Below are 26,369 nucleotides of genomic sequence, written 5' to 3' on the forward strand. Positions count from 1 at the left end.
TGTGCTCTTCTTCTGCTTCTTCTTATTTGTTCAAAACCAATAAACAACCAATATTTCCCACAATTTCCACATGATATATACTACATATCCCTACATTTAGTTCCATAATTGAACACAGGTTTTTTATGTTTGTTTTGCTATATTGAGACAGTTAGCTTATGCTCCCAGATGATGTGAGAGGCCTCTAGGCTTCATAACACTAAATAAAAAAAAAAACAGAATGCAGTTAGATAATTGAGCCACAGACATGGTACAGTCTTTGTTAAGATATGGGATTCTGTCTTTGGTTCTTTCTTTCTCTAGTGATTTCTTGAATGCCTTGCACACATACAGGTAGATAGACAGATTCAGGCGCACACACACACACACACACACACACACACACACACACACACACACACACACGCACACACACACACACACAGGCTGCCCACAGTGGAACAGCAAACATCTTCATTTCCTCGTCGTGATTTCTCTGTGCTGTAATCCTGCCTGCAGGCTACGGCTGCTGCCTTCCCCTTTCTATTCATTATTACCATCAGCCTGGATTCTCCAGTCACTCTGTTTTCCTTTAATGAGCCACAGTTTGCAGTTGACCTGGAAGAAAGATGGGCTCATTTAAAGCTGGAGTTGGGGGTATTTGAAGAGCACCTTGCTGTGTTCCCCCGTACATGTGAGATTACCTCCATATATATGAAAAAATACAGCCATTACATCAAGCGCGACTCCAGTCACCCAATTAATTTCCAGGCGTCTGGTCCACGCTGTGAAACATGTCTTTACTCAAATGTAGCCGACTGCCTGAGCAACAGGAGAGCTGTCTGCCTTCTGTCTATTAAAAACCTTCATAAGAGAGCTGCTGGGCTCTGTCTGACCGCAGGATGGTTAAAAGATCCTCAGTGGAGAACAGATTGACGCTGAAATAATCAAATGGTATTTGAATATTGTCTAAAACCCCATGTTAACAGCTGTTAGGATCAGCATGTTGTACATAATTGTTAACCACGTGGGGAAATTAAAAAAGGGAATTCGACACTGTTATTATGTTGTCACTTTTTGGAACATTATGCAATCTAAGGAGTGGTGTTTGCTTGTTTTCTATCCCAGTCAGCTGCAGTGCTCATTATTAAGAAAACCGATGGATGAAGGAACATTCAAGAGTCTTCGTCACTAATGATGCACCCATGTAAGTCAGTTCATCCGTATGATAGTTATTTCAAAATGTCTCAGACTTAACTCGTCAGCTTCAGTGCCAGGCTGTACTTCTTTTGAGCCGGACTTAAGGTGTGTTCAGACAGAAAGTGATGCAAATCTTCACCTCATGTCATTCATGCATATTTTGCATATTTTTGCCATATTGTGTTTTGTGTTTTATGCCTCTTAAACAGCTAATACCCGACTGTTTCATCTCAAACTCTGACTAAAATCAGAACTCACCAACATCTTGGTCATCTGGTCTATTCACTATTATTTATTATTTACTATTTACCGTTGTCCCTGTCACTGTATGAAGCAGCTCATCACTTTCTGGGATATGGGTCTCTAATCCTTTCATGGACACTGTATACATTCTTGCAGCTTGTAGACCAAATTACTGAGGGAAAGTAATGATTTTTACATTGGACAAACGTGAAGGAGTCATAGTTATTATACCATAAATGTGGTGTCAGTACCAAGTTTCAATTCATTACACTGGCACAATAGTTTTGCGAGAGGAAAAGCAGAACAAGAAAAATCAATGTAATGGCAACTCATTCAAATACTTTGAGACGCTTTCTGGACCAAACTGTTGGACTTGGTTTTGGTCTCCATAGCTAGATTCCCCGTTCCTGGAAAACATTTTTGTATGACATGCACGTTTAATTGACTGATTAGTGATTTAAAATAAAGGGAGAGGTTGCTTTGAGTACATAAGCGCAGAGAAGAGATGTGAAAACGAAAAGACACTTGTGGATAACAGAGAAGATTCTCTGGTGAGTGCTGACACTTGATTGAGGTAAACCCTCACACAGACACACACACACACCCAGGGTGCCCACTCCTGCTTGCTATCTTGCGGCTAATATTCAGTCAGGTGCTCTGTATGCTCAGGGCAAATAAACCTGCTGTGAAATTCATGCATGTAACATGAAGTGAAATAAGCTCCTCTTCATGTGTGAACACAAATTGGTAGCCTTAGGCTAGGCTTGGAAACTTCAAGCGAGGTGGGCTCGTTTTAATTAACTAGGCTCACTTCAGCTCCAGCAAGGCTCATTTTGGCCCGTTTTCATTATTTTTTTTTGGCCTTGTCACAGCTTTATTGATAAAACAGCACTGATAGATAACAGGAAATGAGATGATAGAGAAGGGGGATGGCATGCAGCAAAGGCTGGACTCTAACCCTGTGTCGCTGCAGCGAGGACAGAGCCTTCTGTACACAAAGGCAAATTTAGGTGTGGCCAAGATGGAAAAAGCCTGAACTTCCACTTTGCGCTTGGCTCTTTTATGACATGGTGGCTCTGTCCACTATTTTTACATGCAACGCTCATATGGCTGAAAGTATACTGTGATAGAAATATTGAGGCTTTTTTTTTTAAATTATACAGACCAATGAATCAATTGTTCATTAAAAAGATCTTTGACGACAGTGAAATAATCGTTCCTTACAGCCCTGAGTTTAAATAAATTGTTGCATTGGTGTAAGTGATGATGTAGATATTTAGATAACAGTGAGACAAAGATATCAATGCGACATTAATGAAGGTGCGCATGGCTCGGTGATCTTTGATCGGCACTTTGGGGTTTTATGAGTACAACCTTGATGTCTCTGCTAATTTACTATTCTGGTGGGAACTCATAAAGACTGTGACTGCGTTTCCACTTTTGCCTCCGTCTAACCTCAGATGACCCCCATTTGTTATAATTACACCTTGTACAATCAATAAGCCACGAAAATGATCAGGCACTTTCATTTTCAGAGTTACCTTCCAACAATTACCTTCATTATGTATTAGTGCCACACACTTGTTATTCAGTGCCAAGCAAAAGCATTAAATCACATTTCGTGGAGAACTGTTAACTCAAGCAGTTGAGACGCATTAGGAGGGAATAATTTGAGGTAAATGTTGAATCTATTTATCCCCTGGTTGCTCCACTAATCAGCATTCAACCCTGGGCAGCAACCATAACTAAACTCTGATCTACTGTATTATTAAAGAACAGAGGGGCAGTGAGAGAACCATAAAATCCGCAAGTGACGGTCGCAGACAGATTTCTCATAATGGTAATTATAGATGTGGCAGAAGTAAAATATGTTTCAGAGTACATGGTGCAGTTATCAACACCGGCCCTCTAACAGACGAGTGGCAGCCATGGCTCGCCTGTGACCGGTGTGATAAGTTTGAATCTCTTTTCATACAGCACTGACGCAGCCAGCGGCCGCACATGTCCAGACCTCTGAGCACCATGCAGAGCAGGGCCAACTTATAAAATAGGTTGGCCATAAAGTAGAGACAGTTAGGCTTTAGCTCAACCTACAGCAAGTCAGCACTCACTGTAATCATTCAGCTTTAGATCTTTGCCCTCTAATGTGAGAACAAACTGTTCATCGAACAACGGCGAAATAAATTAACTCTTTATGGGGCCATCATTTGGCTGCAGCGATGTCACAGCAGTAAATAGTAGGTTGGTCTTGATTTGTTGAACCGTTCGGTGCCAAATTTCAGCAATTAATTTATGCACATAGCAGAGTACGCCGGCTTTTAGCTTGGAACTTTAACTTGAGTTTTTAATTCGTAATACTTAAAACACTGTTGCTCCAACTGTTTTACACATTTATTTTTTTCAGTTGCATCCGCTACCACAGGGGCTGCTCAGCAAAACTGACATAGACGTGTTTTGACAGTAACCGAGATCCCGGGCCCACAGTCACTGAGCTCAATACATAGCCAATATCTACCTTTTTGAAACAGAAACCTAATTTGAACTGATTTATAAAATAGCAAAGAATAAAATAGAATAGATGTTTATTATCATTGTTTTAAAAACAACGAAACATGGATAGCAGCTCTAAGTATGACAAATAAATATCAAATATATCTGTTTGTCTTGGATATGAAATAATAGCTAAATACAATAATCTTAATGCTAAAATGTGTAAGGCAGAATATAGATATATAAAAAGATTTAGCATCATGCAGTGTACCTCTGTGTTCATGTCCCTGCGGTGCTGGTCAGGTACACCTTGACAGGGCTCCCTGAACTTTGTTTTTTCACATTCACTGACTGAACATATACTTTTTAAAAAATGCTTAATTTTACTCTTAATTTAGTTTGATATTGTAGTATCTGTGTGTTTTCTACACATCTTGGGTTACTAATTGTTTCTCCTTATGTGAGTTAAGAATACAAATAGAGTGGATTCACAGCTCCAGGGGTCAGAGTGGTAACTCTGAGAGTGCTAAAGGTTAGCAGGCGGCAGGCCATGATAAAGCAGTAAACCTGAGGTTGACCCCCACGCCAGATGGTGGGAGATGCTCAAATGTTTGTGTTTGTGCCCGTAGAAGAGCAGGAAACCCACTTGGGTCATTTTGGGGACAAGACATGAAGTTGAATGCAGCCAAGTTAGATGAGTTTACGAGGGAGACAGGTCAACTCCTCTTTTAGTCCATTGGATAATTTACCAAAGTGACCAATTAGGAGAAGTGGGTGTGTGCTAGAAAGGGACTCTAAAAACCCTCGCACAGGATGAGAAGGGGGGGTGGTGGCATTTGGTAGAATTCCTAAGATCGAAGGCGTAGGAGTTCTGATAGGGCAAGAGGGCAAAAACGTTTGACATTACTTTGCCCTAGATTGGAGAACATCAGATGTGGGGCCACACTCTGCTCGGACGCTCGGCTAACCGAAGTTTGTCTCAATAAAGACTGCTCTATCATTCCACCCAGCCTTGCCTCCGCAGAATTCTTTTATCAACATACTACATGCTAACACTTTTGAGGAAGACAGCCCAGAAACTACAATATCATCATATCACAATCACAATTTTATTTTTTTCCTGCTGTGCAACATTCTACGAGGGCTAATCTACTGCAGAAATGGAGAGAAAACAGTTGTGATGCATAGAGAAGCTTATTCTTGTTGGTTTCGATGGGTTTGCCAGAATGACGCAGAAGGATGAACGTCGTAAACTGGACGTGAATCTTAATTTGGATTGTTGTTTTGCGTTTACTCACCAAGTCATTACTGTGGTGTTTTATCAGGCATCTTTGAGATGACACACAGAAGTACAGCGCACTCAGTGAAAGAAAATGTGTTTGTCTGTGTCCATTTCTCTGTTTGCCTCAGTGACATAAATGGGGGAACTAGTTTAAGGTGGTGGATTTATGACTGCAGTCTTGGAAAAAGTGATTAACCGACAAATTGCGGATTTTATTCATACTGTAGTCAAACTGTTGACACTGAGGATGGTATTTTTAGTCGCTGCAGAGATTCAGATCTGTGGCATGCACTTTCCTCAGCACTGAAGCGATGCTGTGGCCGTTTGCCAGATTACTGTGTGGATTACTGCCTTACAAGGTCTCTTGTGTTCTCTGTGGTAAACTAGTAGTAAAGGCCATGATGTGGGTGTTCAATGAATATTCTGCCTACTCCGCTCAGCTTTGTGTGTTGGAGGTTGAGATACTAGAAATCACTGATGCTCGAATGTGGTATTTCAAGTGGTACGGTTGTCTAAGCTCACTAAATTGTGACAACGTCCCGACAGAGATATCAGACCCACATAAACAAAGTTCCACCCCCCTCCTGACAGTAGGCCCGTCCCGCTGCTGCAGTAACCTCAATAAGCCTGTGATCACTATGGCTCCTCAAACACCTTTTCAAAGTAATTAAGTCACGCTCAAGGGGGCTCTAGTTTCACGACATTGTTTTGTGTTGTGGTGCGCGCTGAAAAAGAGACCAGTGATTGAACAAGTAAAGAATAATGAAGCGGTTAACTGAATCGATATCCTTTCTGTGTTCAGAAGCTGTCCATTTTTGACCAAACCGGACAGAAGCCAAGTCAACCCTCACGGGACAGATCGAGCCAAGCAGGGAGTCTCACACAGGGCATCCACTCAAATTTAAAAACGAAAATATTAATTAATAGTTAATATTAGCAATAAACACACTTCATATAGACAAAGTTAATGTAGACAAAACCCATGGTAGAAGCACAACAAACAAGGAAATTTTCCAATATACACTGTCTATTAGCAAGATAACAATACTAGTCGCACACTTGAGGTTATTTTTATTCTGTGCTCTCCCCTTCGTATCGTATCAGAAAGTATTGCATCATATCATATCATATCGTGACATATTGTATTGTATCGTATCACATCGTCTTGCATCGTTTCGTATCGGATATTATCGGATCGGATGGTAAAGTTTGACACTGTAGTTACTCCTCCAGCATCGTTTCTTGATGCGTCCCTATGGTGCAATTGAATTGCCATTATAAGCAATAATATTAATATTGCATAAAATGCAATAAGCAAAAGAATAACTTATTCAAAGGACAAAGACCAGGGTTTCAGTACTATATGTACCTGAGTGTCCAAGATGTTATGTAAGTACAAAAATATCATGTAAATTGTGTAACTTCAGTAACATATGTAGTGTGATTGACGTTATGTAAGCAATGTGGTTGTTTAAACCCCTATGTTAACCCTAACCCAAACAGACCAGACCAACAATCTTTTATCTAAGCCTAACCAAGCTGCAACCATGTCACAACGTTATTAACAGTTCAAAAGTCATAATATGTGACATTTTTGTCAGGAGACAGACTTACCAGACTTACAAGTATTTATTCTTGCTAACTTGACCCTGGAGGTGGAACTGTGTCAAGAACCCTCTCTGTGTAACAGGGAGACTAATATTCACATCACACACACACACACACACACACACACACACACACACACACACACACACACACACACACACACACACCTAAATGGAAAAACATATCTATGCAGGAGATTCTATTGAGACTGAGGTGAACACACTCCACCACAGCAATCACCTGTCATCTCTCACAGTTTGCCCCTGTGAAACTAGAGGCAAAAGAATTATAAAACAACTGGGGGGAGAAAAAACATATCGTTCACTCAGTGTAGGTCAACAAATGTGGCTTGTGAATATAAACAGTTGGTTGGTCCCCAAACTTTGCAAATCAAAATGGCAGATTACGCTTTGATGATTGTGACTCTAACGTTACTATAAAGTTGCAAAGTTGCATGTCTTCTCTGATAGATATCTATGAACAGATGGTTAAATTATAGGTTCATTATATGCCTGTAAGTAAAGTATGACTTCTTTTTCTCAAAAAGCATCAACAGATTACATTTAAAGCAGAAAATCAATCAAAGGGCAAATATCTATTGATAATACTATACATTTCCCAGAGAAGACCTATTGCCAAGAGGAGCTGCCGAGAGAGTTATCAAAATGGAATACACCTTTTCATCCCACCTCAAATTGATTGGCCCCTGTGGATGGATGGGGTTATAAATGAGCTCTGTGTTTGTGGCTGTAAATCAAGGAGAGCCGGGGCAGGCTTTCCGCATAACGCGAAAGTGAGATTGCGACGACACTTTATGATTCTTACGGCTGCTGCTGTGGTCGTCCACCAGAATGATCTCTTTGAGCAGGTGCGCCGGAGTCCTCTGGACGGCTGTGTGGACGGAGCGCAGCAACACCGACAAGGCCTCGTTGACAAAGATGAAGATGACGCTAAGCTGAGGAAGATCTGATGAGTATGACATGTTTCTGCACCTGGTGGGTGTAAGCAGAGAGAACGAGAGGCCGTCACGCAACCCATTCCATCAAAGGGGGGAATCCCCGAGGACAGATCAATCAATGAACAGTTCACACATCGATCAACTGACTGACCCGTCCGGTCGTAAATCTGGGATCGGCCGCGTGAGGGAGATGCGGTCGCTCAGGTAGCCGTTGTAGCCATAGTAACGGAACTTCTTGAGGGCGACCCTTCGACTCTCCGGGCCCAGGTCGTGACCCCAGCGGTCGAACAGAGTGGAGGCGGAATCGGAGGCGGAGTCCGACGAGGAGGCAGCGTCGTCGCCGTCCTTCAGTGGGGTTTCTGTGGACACAGAGGGAGACGGATTGAGAATCAAACACGTTTACCAATTACCAATGTTTTTCTCCGACATTTTTCTCCTCGAACCATCACAATTCACAGTGCAACCAGATGCCGTGACATCTTCCCCGCTGCTACACAGCGGAGACATTGAACGAACTTCCTTCAGCTCTATTCACGGAGGAATAAATTGACTGTGAGTGAGCGCTAAGTGTGCTGAGCGGTTATCAAACAAAACCTGTTTGCAGAGGGCTGAAAGAATAAATTTTAGCCACAACGGGGAAAAAAAAATGGAACATGAATGTGACGCGCAATAACAGGGATTGTCATTGTCATTTTAAGTAACTCATTCTGGCAGCTGCGGCGATCTGTTTCTGCAGAGGTGGACACAAATCTGCTAACGTGCCCGAGGTAAATAATCAGTACTGTAGCTCCGTGTTTCTTCCCATGCATGGTGGGAAACAATGAGAGGTGAAAACATGCTTCAGGCCTGTTTGCAAAAAAATGTGTAAACAACAGAGCGCACACTTCGCTTTCTGAAATATTTATATCTTAGGTGAATTGTAGCATGCGAACACACCAAGAGGCTGCACTCTATTCCAGTTCGCCTAATACCAAACAGGGATGCAGAATAAATCTGTGCGGCTTCCCTGTCACCTGTTCTCGCTGTGTGGCAGATTTGGGGCAAAGCAGCAGCAGGATCTGAATGCAGTGATCTGTTGTTTGTCCAGGTCACTGGAAAGACGGGGGGGAACGACTGAGAGAATAAAGTATTCATGAGACTGAGTCATGCTAAGATTCCTTACCCAGGTGAGTGTGTGGAGAAGGTGGAAAGGGCATAAATAACAAGAAGCGCTCTAGCCACAGAAATCAAACGTAAAATATGAGGCAGTGAAACAGCGTGAGACTGGGAAAGACTCGTGAGTTCTACAATCACTTTGAAATCTGCATATAAATGCCCTTGTAGCATTACTTATTTGCTCTCACAATAGTCTGGATGCATAAAGAGCAGAAGTTCGAATAATCATCACTTTATCTTTAAGGAAGAATAATCTATTACGCATATCTTTCTATTGATCAAATAAGGTTTTGGGCATATTTGTGGCTACAGTGTCTGTGGCACCTTTACGGATGTTTAAAAAAAAAAAAAAAAAAAAAAAATCCTCTCATCCAAGTCTAGCAAACTGAATTTTAACAAAGATTTTAGATTCCCTCGAAATTGCCTCTAAGCGTGCTACTGGAACAACAATGGGGAAACTTCTGGCTTGAGTTTGTTTGGTTGCATTGCCAGTCCATGTGACGGAAAGGTGTAACAAAAATAAGGCTGAAGAAATGGGCATCAAATAAGCACAACTAATGATCTCGTGCCGTTTGTCTCTTCAAGTTACTACAGCCAAAGAAAAATAAGGTCACTGTGCACACTCAGAACGTTCTTCTCCTCTTCCTCCCTCCACTCCGGGCACTTCATCCCGCTCTCCCTGCTGAGCTGAATGGGTTTGTCTCCTAGCTTAAAGAGCAGCACTTCACCCTCTGGCAATAACATTCTTAATGTTCTCGAGGGTTGAACGCCATCCCCCTCACAGCCACGTAATAAGCACCCTAAAAGCACTGCGAATAAATGAGGCCTCTCTAGGCCACGAGTGCATTGTAAAGCACCTTAAGTTTTGAGGAGGCTGAAGTCTCCCCATTTAGGCACCCTTTTAGAGTTAATATCCAACAGAGAGAAGGAACTCTGGCTGAATAAAATCCATTTATATTCACCGATGCTTTTAGTTAATGCATTGTGCTTTTAAGCAGCAGGAATGAGACTCTGAGAGGTTTTCTCAGTGCAGCCAAATTCTCCTGGGAGACAAAAGGACAGAGGCACCTGTGTGGAAATGAATTGCAGATTCGTTCCTTCTTAAATGACATTATGGACATGTTGGCTCTGAATTCAGGCTGGTTAAAAAGCAATTGTTGATATCTAAAAATGTTATAACCGCTACTTGTTAAATGTTAGAGGGGACTGCCACGGTGGGTTTCTTCATGCTGGAGTGGAAGGCAGAGAGAGTGTGTTGTGTCCCGCCCCGCTCTGTGTATGACACATTTCATTATTAAATAAGAAGGACTCAGCTACCCTTTGCAGCATGGCCGGAGGGCAGAGCTTACCTCTGTAGGAAGAGTCAGGGGGAATCAGGTCCAACAATGATGAGGTTGTGAGTGTGTGTGTCATACAGTAGTGTGCGTGCATATGTGTGTGCATGTGTAGTTGGAGCAGGGACAAAGTGCTGCGTGCATGTGAGAGTGGTTTGTCTTAATCTGTCCTCTGCATGTGTGTGTGCGCGCTTTAACTGTCAGGGAAGATCTAATTACAACTAATGAGCAGATAACAAAGCACAACAGCAGATTCAGCAATTTTACATACTGAATGGGCGTGTTCAGGTCAGAAAGTTCAATGTGGCATTTTGGAAAAGATGATTATTTGCATTCTTTGCGAGATATTTTGACAGTGAGAGTGTGACATGGTCCCATGAGAATCTAGCTAAACATAGCTCCCTCATGGAGTTCCTCTGATAACAACAACTGTATTTTTGTATTGCATTTTCACTTTTCACTTCAGACTAGCTGTTCCCCCCTTGCAGGCAGTCTTAATGCGAAGCTAGGCTAAAAACATCCAAACTCCAGCTCCATTTTTATTGTTGCTTTACACATGAGAGCATGTTGCCATCTCACCATCAAAAAGACATTTACACAACCTTTTAATAGTATAAGATTCACAGCAGCACATATGACATATGCACTATGCAAGGGGGTCACCTCCTAAAAGGGTAAAGTACGACTGCATATGTGAAAAAAGTAAACTAAATGCTTTTTCGTTTTTCAAAACCTGGTGCCTACATTACCCACAATGCAAGCTAGCAACTGAATGACATCACTAGAGGCAACATATCAGATTACATGCAGCTTCCTCTGGAGCCATGAAGGCTTAATACCACTTTCACACTTTTCCAAGACCTGTAAACACACTGATTTAGGGGATGTCAGGGGGTCACTGGGGGGTCAGAGGTCAACTCTTACACATGCTGCTCAGTGTTCAGTCTGGATGAATCCAGCACTGCATTGTGACAGTAAACAGTGGAAATTTGTCTTGTGATACCCTTGTTGGGGATAGGAAATTGGCCGCCTGTCAATGTCTGCTCAGCTGTGATTACACACACACACACACGCACGCATGCACGCACGCACGCACGCACACACACACACACACACACACACACACACACACACACACACACACACACACACACACACACACACACACACACACACACACACCATCTGTACAGACAAGAATAGTTCAGAAAGTGAGAGTGAGGTTGACAACTTTGGGTATAAATTCTGCAGTTCTTCCACCCAAAAGCAGTAAAACACACATTTGCTGAATTGAAAACAGGCTTTAAAAATGCATCATAATGCATCATAAAAGAAAGTGTCAGCTCTCTCAGACCTGTAAAAGACAAAAGCGAGAGAGAGCACAAAGGAGAAGGAGAAAAATAGTGATGACAACAGCGAGGGAAATGGAAGGGAATGAGCAGAAGCCAGAGGAGTTAGGAGGGTGACAAAGTGAAAGTGCCGGCAGCGTGTGGAGCGAGGTATGAGAGAGTGATGAGAAGGAGGAGAGGCAGCGAGAGTGACGGGGAGAACGGGAGAATAAAGGGCTTGTGACAGAAGGTATTCATCCCTGGGCATCTGTAAACTAGGCGACCCTGAGCTCCATCACATCAGCTTGCAGAGGCGCGCTCTTTTATTGGCTCAGACACCGAGACGGCTCCCCGTGCACGCGCACACACACACACACACACATACACACACACACACACACACGGGCCATCAGACCTGGACTCCCCCACAACCTAATGGATAAGAAACAAGCTGCCTTGCCCAGGTGACAAAGTGTCTCACCTCGTCCCGCAGTCACTTTATGCAGAAGTGGCGTGCTGTTGGCTCAGCAGGCAGGATGCCTCAGACCAGACCTGAACCTCCTGTGTCACACCGACAAAGGACTGACGCCAACAGAGCTCTGGCTCAGATGGTGACTGACACCAGGGCTGTTACGGAACAGGTTTAGGAAGGATTAATAGAAATGTAGGAACTCTGTGTTTTTGGACTAATTAATACATAAAAGGTTTAAAACAATCACACAATAAACACGCAATGAGGTTTCGAGCTGAAATGTGTTTTGCCTCTGAATTAATAAGTATAACCATCTGCATGGTGGAGGCAAACTCGTGTTTTTGCAAATCAGAAATGCAGATGTGGTTTGTTAAACAGCAGCTACAGCAACACCAAACAGAATACGAGCGTCTTGTTCAATGTTTTAGAGTTTGGACCATTTTAGTTTTTCTCGTCTTTATTCCTCTGCAGCAGGGTCCAATATGTCTCAGGGCAGACGAGGACTGCCAGCCTTCGTGTTAGTTAAGATCGTTGGACTGTGAAAACACCCGGGACAACAGTAGAAACGAGAGTAGCTGATGCAGAAACATCGAGCTGTGCATACAGTATGCCACGCAAAGTGTTGTTAATGAAAACAGAGCATGTGGAGACAATGTGTGCCTCACACATTCAGCCTTCAGACTACAGCTTTTACCTGGAGGGGGCTCAGCCAAGTGGAAACAGAATAATAAGGGTAGGATCTGATGGGCAACACAGCTCAGTTATAGTTTTAGTGTTTTGTCATTTCTACCAGTTCACTTTATAAACTCCGGTGCAATGATTGAGACCATATATCTTCGACAGGCCAATATCAGTCATCTGACATATCGGTCGGCTATATACTACCCTGTCTCCTAGGATTTACATTTCTACAACCACTTCACACCAACAAGTGCATTTTGTAGGAAACATAATGCCACCTGGTTACATTTCTACTAACATCCTGAGGAAATGTTTTTAATCAATCTCGCAAGTTGCAGAAATGTTGATATGGATTGATCAGTAAGAACTTTAATTTGTGTGAAAATATCAGCTCCTGCCCAGAACAGCTACATTACTTTACCTTGTGGAAGTGGAAGCACTTCATTAGGGTGAGGGAAAGAGTAGGCTGGTTCTATGTACATCATGTACTGTAGGTGCAAAGGCTGTCAGGAAATGAAAAATGACTCTGTGGCACAGAAGTTTAATAAGGTTTCGATCCCACTTGTGGATCTTCATCACCCGAGCCTGACGATCGGAAACATTGTTTTTTTATTAAACTTCTGTGGCATAGGGTGTGTGCAGACCTTAACCTCCTTCCATTTACACGATTAGGGAGAGATTATGCACTTGGATTAATAGAAAGAAAGTGCCATGAATCACAATATTTCAAAATATTTTTTCCACACCTTTAAAAAAGCCCTTTGGTTGTCTAAACCTGACCACAGGTGATGTGAATAATTGATTTTTTTCATGCCTGTTCATCACCTTTTAAGTCGATACAGAAGACTTGTGAACAAACATTTTATTGACTCATCCAACAGTTAAAGAAATTCAATATATATTATTTGAACAACTGTGACTACAGGTAGTTCAAATCACTGAAATATCCACAGAATGTCCACAGATCTAACTACATGGACAGCGGGGTACGATATTTTTGGAATCACTTTCAAAGTGAACTGATGAATAATAGAAACACTGACAGCCAATCAGAACCTGACATTACAGGGCCAATAAATCAGCTTCATTTTAGGGACATTTTCCAACCAAACAATGTCGCAGGAATGATTATGACATAAGCTCCTGATAGGGCTGAGGGGTATGTCCTTAAGATAAAATCACAATATTTTAAGTTGCATCAGCATAGAACATATATACCGTGATGTTTTGAAATGTCCTCAAAAACACTTAGCAAACACTTATCACTCTTAAACGCTGGGATTAAGAGTCAAATCAAATTGTTTTTGACCAAATACCTGTACCTGTAATCACCAGTAATGGATGTAATGACTAAGTGGGTAAAGGGAAGAGTTAGTACAGTCTGATCAGTTCAGAAATGAAACCAGGAGGAACACCTTTGCCATATTGTGATCATCTGAGACATACAGTCTCATATCAGGATAATGATGTATATTGGATATATTACACAACCCTAGTTTCTAACTGTAGCTGACCTCTTTTATGTCAGCTGACTGATGGCAATTAGGAAACACTTTGTGTGGTGCTCTACTCTAATAACTCGGTCTTGGTTTTTGTTATCATAAAATCTTTCATAAGGAATATTAGGTCTGTGAACTCCTCATCTCTCAAGAATTTCATGAAACCATATTCTTCGTATTTCTTTTGGTCTCTTTCTCTGCATAACACACAGCAGTAACCGGTCATCAATATCCATTCGCCAAAGCTGCTGACTCAGCTGGAGCATGCAGCGCGTGCTTGAGCCCACTGTTTACCGAACATCACAGTCCGTCAGTGTGGACGCTCACACCGTTAACGTTACCGGGATCTTTCTTTGAGCTCTATTTTCACATCTGGCTCGTTCGCTGCTAGATGCTCCACTGTGGTCACCAGTTAACTGTGTCCGCCTGCAGTCCCTTGACGGTCCGGTAGTGAACGGTGGGTTTGCAGAGGTTTTTCACTGAAAATGAGGGTGTGAGGTGTGAGAGTGATCCAAATCATTAGGTGTGGACCACACAGTCAGACAACTAGCTCCAGGTCAGAGGAGCTGGAGCGCTGGGTGATAACTCTCTGTATGTTTATCACCTGTCAGATTACACATTGTTATCAACAAAAACATAGATCATAACTATTCTAATTCTCTTTAAATCTCATGTATATACGATTTTCACCACAGACAAACACTAGCAAAACAACTTCAGTGTGTTTTCTCTGTGGAGAAGAATTATAAATAGCAGCTTTTGGAAGAAGAGGAACACATGAATTTTTAAAAGGCCTCTCAGACTGTGTTATACCTGCACATGTCCACCCAGCAGGTAAAAGGGAGCTGAAAGATCCTGAATAGACCTAAGAAAAGTTAAGGCATCATCCATTTGCAACCGCAATGCTGCAGTCACACCTCCTGCAGTCCTGCTGTTCTGATCCTCGTGCAAATAACAGCCTGTTTCTGAGCTGAGAGCCCGGCGACTGCAGCTTCAGGAACTTCAGGCCGTCACCATACTGTAGCTGCAACCAGCCCCATTTTTAAAAATAAAGACATAAATACTTCTCTACTGGATATTTCTGTTCTGATTTCCATGACATGCTTGTTTGGTTTGATGTAAAAGCTGTCCACCCTCTGCATACCAACTGCTCGCTGGGTAAAAGCTGGATAAGAGCGCGTCAGCTCGGCTGTCACTGAGCTGTGATTGACAGTCGACCGGCAGACAGGCGGGCGAAGCGTTGGATGACAATTTTTTTTCAGTAGGAGGCTGGAATATGAAAGAGAAAGCGACGGAACGTTACATTCTAAGAACTGAACTGTGAACAAAATCCAGAGTAATCAAACCTCCACACTGTCTGGGTACGAGATTTGAACCGGATGTGCTCTAAATCCAGACGCTAACCGGTGGTAATGTTCTGACATTCTCCACTGGACCGTTTCAGAGAATTCAGACATAATAAAAGTCGTCATCGGAAAAGGTGATGGAGATGTCATTTGAGGACAGAGTCGACATTATTAAGATGCAGTACAGGCCTGTCGATGTGGAGGGGAAGTGCTCGAGGGTTGTGGAGATGATTCAGAGCTGGATCTTGTTTAGGGAGAAATAATTCCTGCTCTGTCGTGTGTGAGTCAGCGTAACAGACGCTTGCAGCGTCTACTTATTCTGCTGAGAAACCTTTTCACCTTTTTGTAATGACGATGGCTTCAATTCAGCTAGATTCCAAAGAACTCACTACAACATACTCTACAAGTAATATGCCCGTCTTCCAGCACGTCAATCCAGGGAAATTGGATGTTGTCGCTGAGAAAGGGGCATTCAGGATTTGGAGTTCATATCCTGAATGCAATCAGTTCTTATTTTGATGCAGTGAAAGCGCAGATACCAAGTGTTTACATCACCCATGTAGTGTTTGTTTTAAGCCTACACATTAAATTACATGGCACATCAGGACTCTTCTGTATATCCAGCCTCATTGATTTATGTGTGGGACACAAAGATGCATATAATCAGCTTAAACTGATCAAGACCTTAAACAGGACATGAGCCCCGTTTGCCAAACACCTTGCGTGGATCTAAAAGCACTCAATTAGACCGCGGCGCCTCCTCCGTGTACTTTCAAGATGCACATCAGCCCGGCGTTGAAACACTCGCAGCAGCAGCTGCTTTGCAGGAACCAATCCCAGCAGGCTTTGCACTTGTAACACAAACACACACCCACTCACACCCGAGGATTGGAAAGAATTTGTTTTTCGTGGAGAGAATCTCATTTGCTCTGCAAGCCCCGCAACATTATCTCCCTCTGAAAGCTTTTTGTGTTCCAATATTTAAAGAGGCAAAAGGGAAAACACAAGCAATTCATTTGCCTTTTGTACTCTCTCCGAGCCCTTCACATCACACAACAGCTTCTTTCATGTAACAGCGAGCGATGACTCACAAAAAGTGTCTTTTCAGTTGTCTGCAGTGAGTTTGATTGCGTTGCCGTGAGCGTGCTCGCACAAGAGTCATTTATTAAATGTTGTGCTGCTCCCAGCTGGCCCATCTGCACATCTCCCAAGCAGAGGAAACTAGTTTTCGCAACTTTTGCTCGGCTGCTTCTTTTGGGATAATGACACACACACACATACACACACACACGCACACACGCACGCACACACACACACACACACACACACACACACACACACACACACACACACACACACACACACACACACACACACACACACACAGAGCGAGAGCGTGTGTGACAGAGAGAGAGAGAGAGAGAGAGAGAGAGAGAGAGAGGGGGAGACATAGCGACCTGCATCCAAAGGTTCACACATGATTAATTTAATCAAGCGGCGAGCAGATGGTGATCCTTGTCTCCCTCCTCTCCCCTCAGGTATGATTAACATGTTTCATGGATCACACCTGGACAAGTCAAATCTGTACTTACAGTGAAAGCAGAGGGACACAGACACACAGGGAACAGAACTGAGACACCGTTTTTAGATGTTGAACTATAGCCTTTTTTAGCTTCATCTATCTGTCAAAGTCAAAGTGAGGTCTCCGTTTATGGGAATGGATTTCAGAAGAAACGGAGGAGATCATAACTAAGAGAGCAGAGCTGGAGCCATGACATGTGCAGTCTCTCTGTGCATAAAGACAGAGAGTGGAGGAAAACAGAGAACCTTTCTCTTTCCAGAGAGTTCTTAAAAAACACACCAACCATCACCTCTAAAGTTCACTAATACATTAGGTGTATCTCGTTTCTTTGACCTGTACAGAAAGGGAAATGCTAAAATGATGTTTTGTGTTAATGTTTTGTTATTCATTTCATTTATACTAAATAGAATATTTAGAATATAGCCTCACCTGCCCAAACAGGAGGGATGGCGCTAACCATATGGTAGAATGCATATCTGTAGTCACAATATTCAGTCAGTAAAATATTTTGTTGTATGGGTAGTTTGGTCTGGGTTTGTGTTTTGAGCAGCTACGATGCTACTGCATGAAACAGAGATGTCACTGAAATATGACCATGAAGGTGCCACTATCTACAGACAGCAGGCTAAAATATGGAATAGATTTGAGTGTTTACAGTGTTGATTTTTGAGATCTAAGAAGAGAAGTGACAGAAGAAAGAGAGAAACCACAGTAAGAAATCTGGCTGCTACTTCAGCACCATGGACAGCACCATAGCTTTATCGATGCACAACACAGTTGCTGATATTTCAGAGCCGTGGTTATTCTAAGGAATAAGCAGGTTAATAATTAGGCCCTATTTATAAAGACGTGCCAGCTTGCACTCAGTTTGACTGCAGGCTTTAAATTTGCATTACACCTGGGTGGTCACCTGAAAACGTGTCTTTAACGGATGACGTGCTTCTCCTGAGTATTGGTCAAAAGAGCCACTGTAACTTCTTTTCCTTTCCACGGCATCATAAAAGAATAGCCAGTAACAAAACTCACCTAATTTGATTAAAATTATAATTATTTTTTTCTTCCTGTCTTTAGCTGGCAGTACGTTAACATAAGCAGAAAGTGAACATGATAAAACAGACATCAGAAGGTACTAACAGGGGTGCAGGAGTGAAACTATACTACGCAGAGATTCAAGTACAAGCTACAGAAGAGCTGAGCTCTGAATACACAGAGACTTTTACAAGAGCCTTTCTCTCTGGTCTCCTGCACAGACATGAGTTAAGCATTGCAACTTGTCTGAGGGGAGGACGGAGGGTCGTCATGGGTTGCCGGCGCCGCTCAACTAGACGGGCTTAAACTGGTAATGAAATCACAAATCAGTCTGGCATTGTTTGACTTGGCGTGGCCAATAGCAGCAGTGGAAGAGGCCGGAGTACGGCGGTAAAAAGAGCGACTACAAATCTGTCTGCTTCGATCCATCTATACACAGCTGCTGAGGCCGCTGGTATTTCAGAGCTGTGGTTCTAACTTGTGCAAACCTCCGTCAGACAAAAGATCAATGAGGCTGACAGGACTAACATATTCAACTGAACAACCCCACTGCTCCTGCACTGATAACAGGGGAACAAGAGAGGGGGGTGGCAGGTTAACAGGAGGGGTGCATTTTGGTCATTTGTCAACCAGGAGGATGTCATCCCATCTCATATGCCTGCATGTATATTTGTGGTGCACTCTCTCTCCATTATCCCATAATAAAAACATGCATTCCCATCATTATAAAACCTATAAACTGTTTCAAGAAAAAAAGGACATATGAAATCGAGCTCAGGAGTCAATGAGTGTTAAATATACGCAGCAGCCTGATATGTACTTCTTCAGAATTCTAACTTTGTGTGATATTGACGCAGACTACACGACTGTAATTGGTTGGCTTGGTAAGGATTGCATTCTCCAGCTTCCGCCCTGGTGCTTAGCGTCGGTGCCAATCAGCACTTTTTGGATTCCTCCTCTGTAGCTGCACTGAGCCACTGTAGTGTCTCTGGGCTATAAAGAGCGGACAGGCTGGGACAGTGACCAACGCCAACTTGCCGAAACCGACTCAAAGTCGTTGTGTATGGAGAGACGACCCGCCATTAAGTCATACTGCCTGTCCACTCTGAATAAGACAGCTGGAGCCAAAGAGATCGGTGTGTTTAAAGGGGAAAGTACACCGCCAGCAATGCAGACATGCATGCACACATGTATACATGCTCACTGCAATGAAGGCCTCTTGTGTAGTTTACACCTCTGGCTCTGAAAAGAGCATACGTGCAACAATAAATCAACCTTAAATTTTGGCAACATCGCAAGACTCCTAAAATCTATGCCTTTTTACACTAGTGCTCTAACAGGCTGGATACAGTGGATGCACGAGCAGCACTTGTGCATGGGGGAATGTCTTGGTTTTCAGTTCAGCATCCATGCAAACAGGTTAGAGCAGACATACACAGCCGGCGCAAATAGCGCAGCTCACCTGCTTGTCAAGCGAGGTCGCAGCAGCGCTTCATCTAGAGTTCTGTAGTCTTGCCTGCACATTTACTGCACATCCGCAGGGCCGTCAGGAACACACTACACACACTACACAAGCAGGCAGTGTATTCTAAGAGTAAGAAAAAGATACTTAGGGAGAGTGAGGTCCTGATGGATTTGAACCCTTTTGTCCTTCAACACCATTGGAAATAAGGGAATACTCTTTAAACATATTTTTGTAGACTCATCTGACATCATTTAACTCAATCATAACCTAAAAATGTTCCATTAACATTATTATCTGACTTGTTAAATTGATTTTAGTTACGTAGGCCAGACTTGAGATGAACTGAGCTGTTACAGAGATCTTACTCAGCCTGACTCACTCCAGACTTTTATGGAAAAACTGGCTGTATAAAAGGGGCTTACTAAAACAAGAGACTGACATGTGAAATTGCCACCACTACATGTGATGAAGTGCATGTCTGAAAGCTGTTGAGTGCTCGGAGAGAACAAAGAGGAGACGATACACCGCAGCACTGAAATTTTTTATCTGCAATTTCCTTGTGCAAGCGGACTTATCTAAATTTGTACTCCCTCGCTTTGATAACCCTCACCTCGTTGTTTACTGAGCGGAATGATGCAGAGTGTTTCCTCCTCTCACCTCTCTCCAACACAAAGCTTGACAGGCTGCAGATTAAAGATCAGAGAGGCAGATTCCATTATCAAGCCATTTCCCTCTTTTACCACACTAACAACCTTTTAAAACTATCAGCCATCATTTTCTCCCCATTTCGCCGTCGTCATAGAGTGCTGGCCTCAGAAATGACTGTCATTCTTTCTTCCTGCCTGTGTGTGTGTGTGTGTGTGTGTATGTGTGTGTGCTTGTGTGTGCGAAGACAATGGATCGTTTTCTCTCTGCAGCTCAGCCAAAAACATTATCCATCTCCCAGGAGACACACACACATATGCTGACACACACACACACACACACACACACACTTACAAACAAACAGGAAAAAAAGTGCAACACGTGCATTAAGAAAAACACACACCCACACACATACACACACAAACACAAAACGCATACAAACACACCGTGGGGAGCATACATGATGGGAGGGTAATCTATGTCTTGATCGCAGCTTGACTGCTTGATTGTCCGAGTCGTCCACTTTCAGGAATCAATACAGATTGAGTGGGTCTTCCTGTAAGTCCATATGGCTCTCTGCAGCAGCAGACGGCTCCAGCGCTCCGCTAATTACATTACAGCACTACAGATAAGGTTTCATTGTCCAATGCAAGCAGGTTTGCAGGACAATGTAACTGCTATAAAAAGCCCTTTCTTGTAAAAGGCTGATGCAAATCAGAGAAGAAACGAAAGGTGAGAAAAGAGATTTGTCGTAAAGGAGAGGAAGTTCTCTGGTCTTATTCTGCTCGGAAGAAAAAGCTGCATCTCTTTGGGTGAGATGACAGAGCGACAGCTGCAAAGCATGCACAGGCTATATTCTAAGAGCTCGCTGTTTGTTTTTGTGGGAAAAAAAAAGATTCTGGAGTAACTGTTCAATCCTTTAATTCTCTGAAAAGCAGAAATGTGAAAACAATATTATCCAACTAAATCAGATGTAATAAGTACTTTTTCTTACAATATGTGTCTTGGACATCTTTGAAACTGAAAAATCCTTGTCCACTCCAGTGGACATTACACCCACTGGGCCTATTTAAAACAAAATCTGTAGACTAACATTTTGTTTAAATTAAACTACATAATTGTAATTATAAAACAGACTAAATTGGGCAGAATGGTGCATAATATCCACTGGAGTGGACAGACTCTTTTTAGTCACTGAAAAAAGTGAATGCAGTTGAAAAGTATGTTTTAACCCTGTCTGGCTTTCTACATTTAAGAGGGTTTAAGAGTTATTCAGGAGGTACTTGGTGCAATCCTGTTCCTTCCTCCATGATTCTGAATTTGCCATGCCAAATCTCCAAATGATCCAAGAGACGCAGAGACGAAAATCAACTGACAAATCTGACAAGGAACTTGTAGTCTGCTGTTTGGGACATGGTTCTCCAGCCTTAATTGTTAGAAATGGCTTTCAAATATCTGGCCACCGTGGTGACACCATGCATGAAAAATCTGCATCGCGTGAGTTGTGTTTTAACAGATTTTTCCTGTAATTTCATAATGTTGCTCCTGCTGAGACATCATGTAGGATCTGTGGAGCACACACAAGGATCACAGAAATGAAAAGCCAATGTGATATCAGTTAGCAAAACAGTTACAGAGAGTAAAGCAAACTCACACCAGCCTCAATAAACCACAAATATATTACTAAGCTTTAGTTAATAGTTCTATGTTTGTGCTTCATTTAATTAATTTAAAATTATAATACATATGAAATGAATTGTCCGCTGTACAGAGACACTCAATGTGGAGTGACCGGCGAGGAGCAGCAGAACACCAAAAGAGAGGCGGAACAGACTGGTCGTATAATGGCTGCCATGACATGGTGATAACAGTTGTGGGTAAACTGAGGAAATGCCTGAAACGTTTTCCATTGTGACCTCTTATATAGCAATACTCACGGTTAAGGAATAAATAAATCAGATCCAGAAAGAAAATGCCATCTTTATGCAAATGAATGACTCTCTGCAGAGCAAGGCTATCAGGTGCCCCTCACTTGAAACACACACCAGCGACTGCTGCTATGCAGCCGTTTAAAATATGCATCGAAACAGATTGGAAAGGCTTTTTCGCTGGAACAAGACATTTGCATTTGCTGCGGCCTGTTTGCTCTAACAGCACGATATGACGTCGGGGGGGCATAATCAGAGGAACAGAAGGGCATGCGTGTTCTCTGAAATAAGAGACCCCGGAGACGCTGGGAGGAATAAACCTGTTACTGGTACTTGAAGAAGCCAATTAGTGCACAGCAGGAGAACAGCAGGTTTGTTGTGAGGAGAGCACGAGAGGTGTGAACAGGGAGGGGAATAGGGAGAGAGGAGAAAACCTTTTAATACAAGACACATCAGATCTATTCTCTGTGCAGAGGAGACTGAGGCTGTTAGTGCTAACAACCAAGTGCACCTCCTCAAAATAGAGGCACAGCCAAACACATCCGGATTGTTGGTTCATGTACCGTCTACACCAGCTAAAGGTTAAATAGTGGAAACTCTGAGGCCACCAGGGTGCCCTTACTTTCTGTCTTTGTTTCAGCTGCTTCCAACTCATAGGCATAGTGGCTTCACACTACTGTGACCCTGCAGAACAAGTTTATTCCAGTGGACTGCCAACGATTTTCCAGCAGGTTCAATTAAATACTGTAGAACTTTGAACCCAACAATACAATGAGAATGGAGGAGCAGGTGTGTCATGCATCTCAGTGATTCCAGAGTAATCTAACTACGCCCTGATCCTTGCAGGGTCTGGATAAACAAGGGAGATATGACGTATGTACTCATGGTGTGAGGCTTTGAGAAATGCTGACGACAGTCAGCTAACAATTTCACAAAGGTTCACAATGACAGTGCTGCGGTATGATGCATGCCATGTTTTGCCTCTAAGTTTAGCGTGTCAACAAGCTATTTGACAATTAGTACCAGACACAAAGTTCAGTTCAGCATCAAGGTTACAACTGTTTATCCTGCTAATTGTATGGATGTGTGTACCACATATAATGGAAATCCATCCAATAACTGCAAGACATTTCACTGAAAAACAACAATGTTATCTGATCGATAGCTGGGACAAATCTAATAGGAATAGGAAGTACACAACAGTGTAAATACACAACAACAAAGCTCTAGGAATGCATGATACATTGTTTCAGTACCAACACTGCGATGTGTTCATCTGAAATTCCTTGAGCGCCGATTCCACCGTGCCCTGAGGCAGATCACTTCACATGTAACAGTTGATCATATTTCCTTAAACCTCAGCATCAACCATGCAGTGTTTTTCTCCCGGTTTGAAATGTAAACTATTGAAAGCAAAACTATTCACATGGGATGCATGTCTTCTGTTGTCTTCGGGGGCTGCGATTGGCTCGCAGGCTGCACTATGAGATCAATTGCTTCAAAGGGTCACACAAAGGTCGGGTTCAGTTTGACGTCAGTCTGCACTGCTTCACTACCTCTTGTTGGTAAAGCTTTTCCGATAGCTGATTAGATAGTAAAGAGTTGGCGGTGGTGCTCGACTGATCCATGCCTCTGCTCACTGTTGAAGCTGAGCCCAACACTGACTTTGTTCTTTTTGCCAGCTCGCCCTTTTGTCCCAAGAACCTGCCAAAATTAATTTCTGCTGTAAGTATTCGTCTGTCTATTCAAACTTCACCACATGTCCTGGTTTATTAAGCCCACAATGGCCCCATCCCAGGTTGGCTCCCACATCGTAAGAGTACTCATTAAGCAAAATAAGTCACGGCTGCTGGGTGAGACTAATATTCTCACATGGGTGTCTGACAAAGGGACCTATGAACTGTGTTAAAGGCTCTTCTGTTTCATTGATTTGTGCAGCCTGAGTGTAACCAGCAGCCTCCTGGCAGCATTTCTGACTTACTGGATGAAATGATTGCATATCGCCACTTCTTGGATGTCATTGCGCTGAGGTGCAATGCGTGGTCAGGAGTTTGATTCCACGAGATGCGATTAATATCCGTCCACAAATAGGCAAGCAATTTACTCCTGGATGAAAATGCTACTCCTCTGACTTTGCAGATCAAACACATAAAATGCCAGCGAGGCGCTCAGTGAGCACCGAAGAGGCTCGCGTGCTAAGCTCTGAGCTAATATCCATCACGGCGTCTCTTAGTCATGCTAATCACACTGATAAGGTGCCAACATGAGTCACACCCACTTTCATTTCAGCTGCCACACACGCCCGCGACACGAGCACATAAATCAAAAGTAGTTTATGACATAATTCCTGGAAGCTAATAAAAGGCACAACGGCTGTAACTTAAGCTGCTCATTTCCCCACAGAACAGAATGGACATATGAAAGCCACAGGAGGCTGATCAATATCTGAGAGTCTCTGATGACTTCAGGTGCTGGGATCACTGGCTTACAGGCTCAGAGCTCACCTTGATGACTGAGGCTGGGGTCGCAGCTGCTGGTTCCATTTTTGGATCCCGTTCCATGTTGAGACTCTTAATTCAGAGGCTAACAAATCTCAAATCGAATCTGTCTTTTTCTCCTGCTCTTCCCATAATCAAACAGCAATGTGTAAGACTCGTGTTGTCCAGCCAGTTCCTCTGGTTTTTGCCGGTAAAAAATACTAATCGTGTCACGATGGGTGCAGATTAGGTGGACCCAAATGCAAAAGACAGCATGCAGGAAGTGCAATAGATGATGACTCATTCAGGTTAAAGGCAACGCGAGGAAAGACCGAACGCAACGAAACACCAGGGACAGGAAAACAGAGCAGCAGAACCAGGGGGACTCAACAGATGACTAGACAAAACTTATGCTGGGACAGCACTAACGAGTGTATGAGGTGCCGGCGGAGCGAGGCGGAGAAATAAAGCCGAGGCTAATGAGTGGAAAAGCAGGAAGGAGCTGGTAGGCTGGGGAACACAGGGAACAGGGCCAGGGAGGAACACAGGGGACAGGGCTCATTAAACATGTGCAAGACAGGTGTGGAGGCTCTGTCAGGCTGGTGAGGACTGCAAGAAGAAACGAGCCTCTAACAGATTAATACATCACAAAAACCCAGAAAACACATAAAACACAGGAAGAATGAAATGAACATGACAGCACCATGACAGAACACTGGCCTTCCTGTGACAGTAGGTGAACAGCTTACTGGGACATTTGGTAGATGTTTTAGTAGCACCTGTGCTAATGGCAGTTTATATCAGCCGTAGTAAAATAATCACTCAAGTAACAATCGATATTCAAGTCGAGAAAAACTTGTCCTTGCCGCATTTTTTACACACATTTGACAACCAGTTCCTGCAACTCAGCTTATGTGCTCCAACTATACAGACATTCGCTGTTGCGAGCCAGCCATTGTTTGTGCAGTCTGCGATATGTTTTTGTGACAGTTGAGCATGGGCTTTAGGATTTCCACCTCTTTGGTTATTTACCTTCTAAGGATCAGTGTGCATTTTTCTCAAGGACAAAGCTTCCCCTTCAATTTGCGCCTCATGCCCAGCCAAACTCATATGTATTTGTTTACAATCCTTTAAAAAAGAGTAGCTATAAGCCGAATGTTAAGTTATAATATGCTTCACCAAACACACTGTAGATATCAACTACATCTCTGACTGACATTACTGAGCGTGGCTGCCGTCACTGTCCCTCTCTCAGCCTCACACACTGCTCACACTGCTTAAAAGGATCCACGCTACTCCTCTAACATGTGAGCCAAACTGTCTTCTCAGGCCGCCTGCACCAAGCTACGACGCGCCGATTCCTCTATAATCAGACATCACTGTTCCTTTTTAGCAACAGCTTAATTTTTTCAAAGGTTTGAGCTCAAAATTCTGTCAAAATATATCTGGCGAACAATGTGGCTAACCGTGATTGTCGGGAAAGGACTGAGAAAGATATGAAATGCCATGGAAATGCCAAAATAGTGGGGCTTTAAGCTGCTCGGCTGGAGGCTTTGCTCTCAAGCTGGTTGACAAAGTACTGCAGTATTCCAGATGTGTATGTGTACTGCTTTTTGCTCTCATTAGCTAGCATACTCTGATGCACACACGTTTTTTTTTTTTTAACGG

At 43.0% G+C, this 26,369-nt stretch overlaps 1 protein-coding gene across 2 annotated transcripts in view; it reads right to left on the reverse strand.

Annotated features, from left to right (window-relative positions):
* Positions 1–26,369, reverse strand: part of LOC119025075 (polypeptide N-acetylgalactosaminyltransferase 18-like) — a 164,469-nt gene that overhangs the window by 70,668 nt on the left and 67,432 nt on the right. For both annotated transcript variants that reach the window (XM_037108398.1, XM_037108399.1), the window contains exons 2-3: positions 7,912–8,119; positions 7,628–7,794 (exon numbers count right to left, since the gene is read on the reverse strand). In XM_037108398.1, coding sequence (XP_036964293.1) covers positions 7,628–7,794; positions 7,912–8,119 — 375 coding nt within the window. The remainder of the gene's footprint in view (positions 1–7,627; positions 7,795–7,911; positions 8,120–26,369) is intronic.

Source organism: Acanthopagrus latus, chromosome 8, assembly GCF_904848185.1.
Source record: "Acanthopagrus latus isolate v.2019 chromosome 8, fAcaLat1.1, whole genome shotgun sequence".
Taxonomy (NCBI): domain Eukaryota; kingdom Metazoa; phylum Chordata; class Actinopteri; order Spariformes; family Sparidae; genus Acanthopagrus; species Acanthopagrus latus.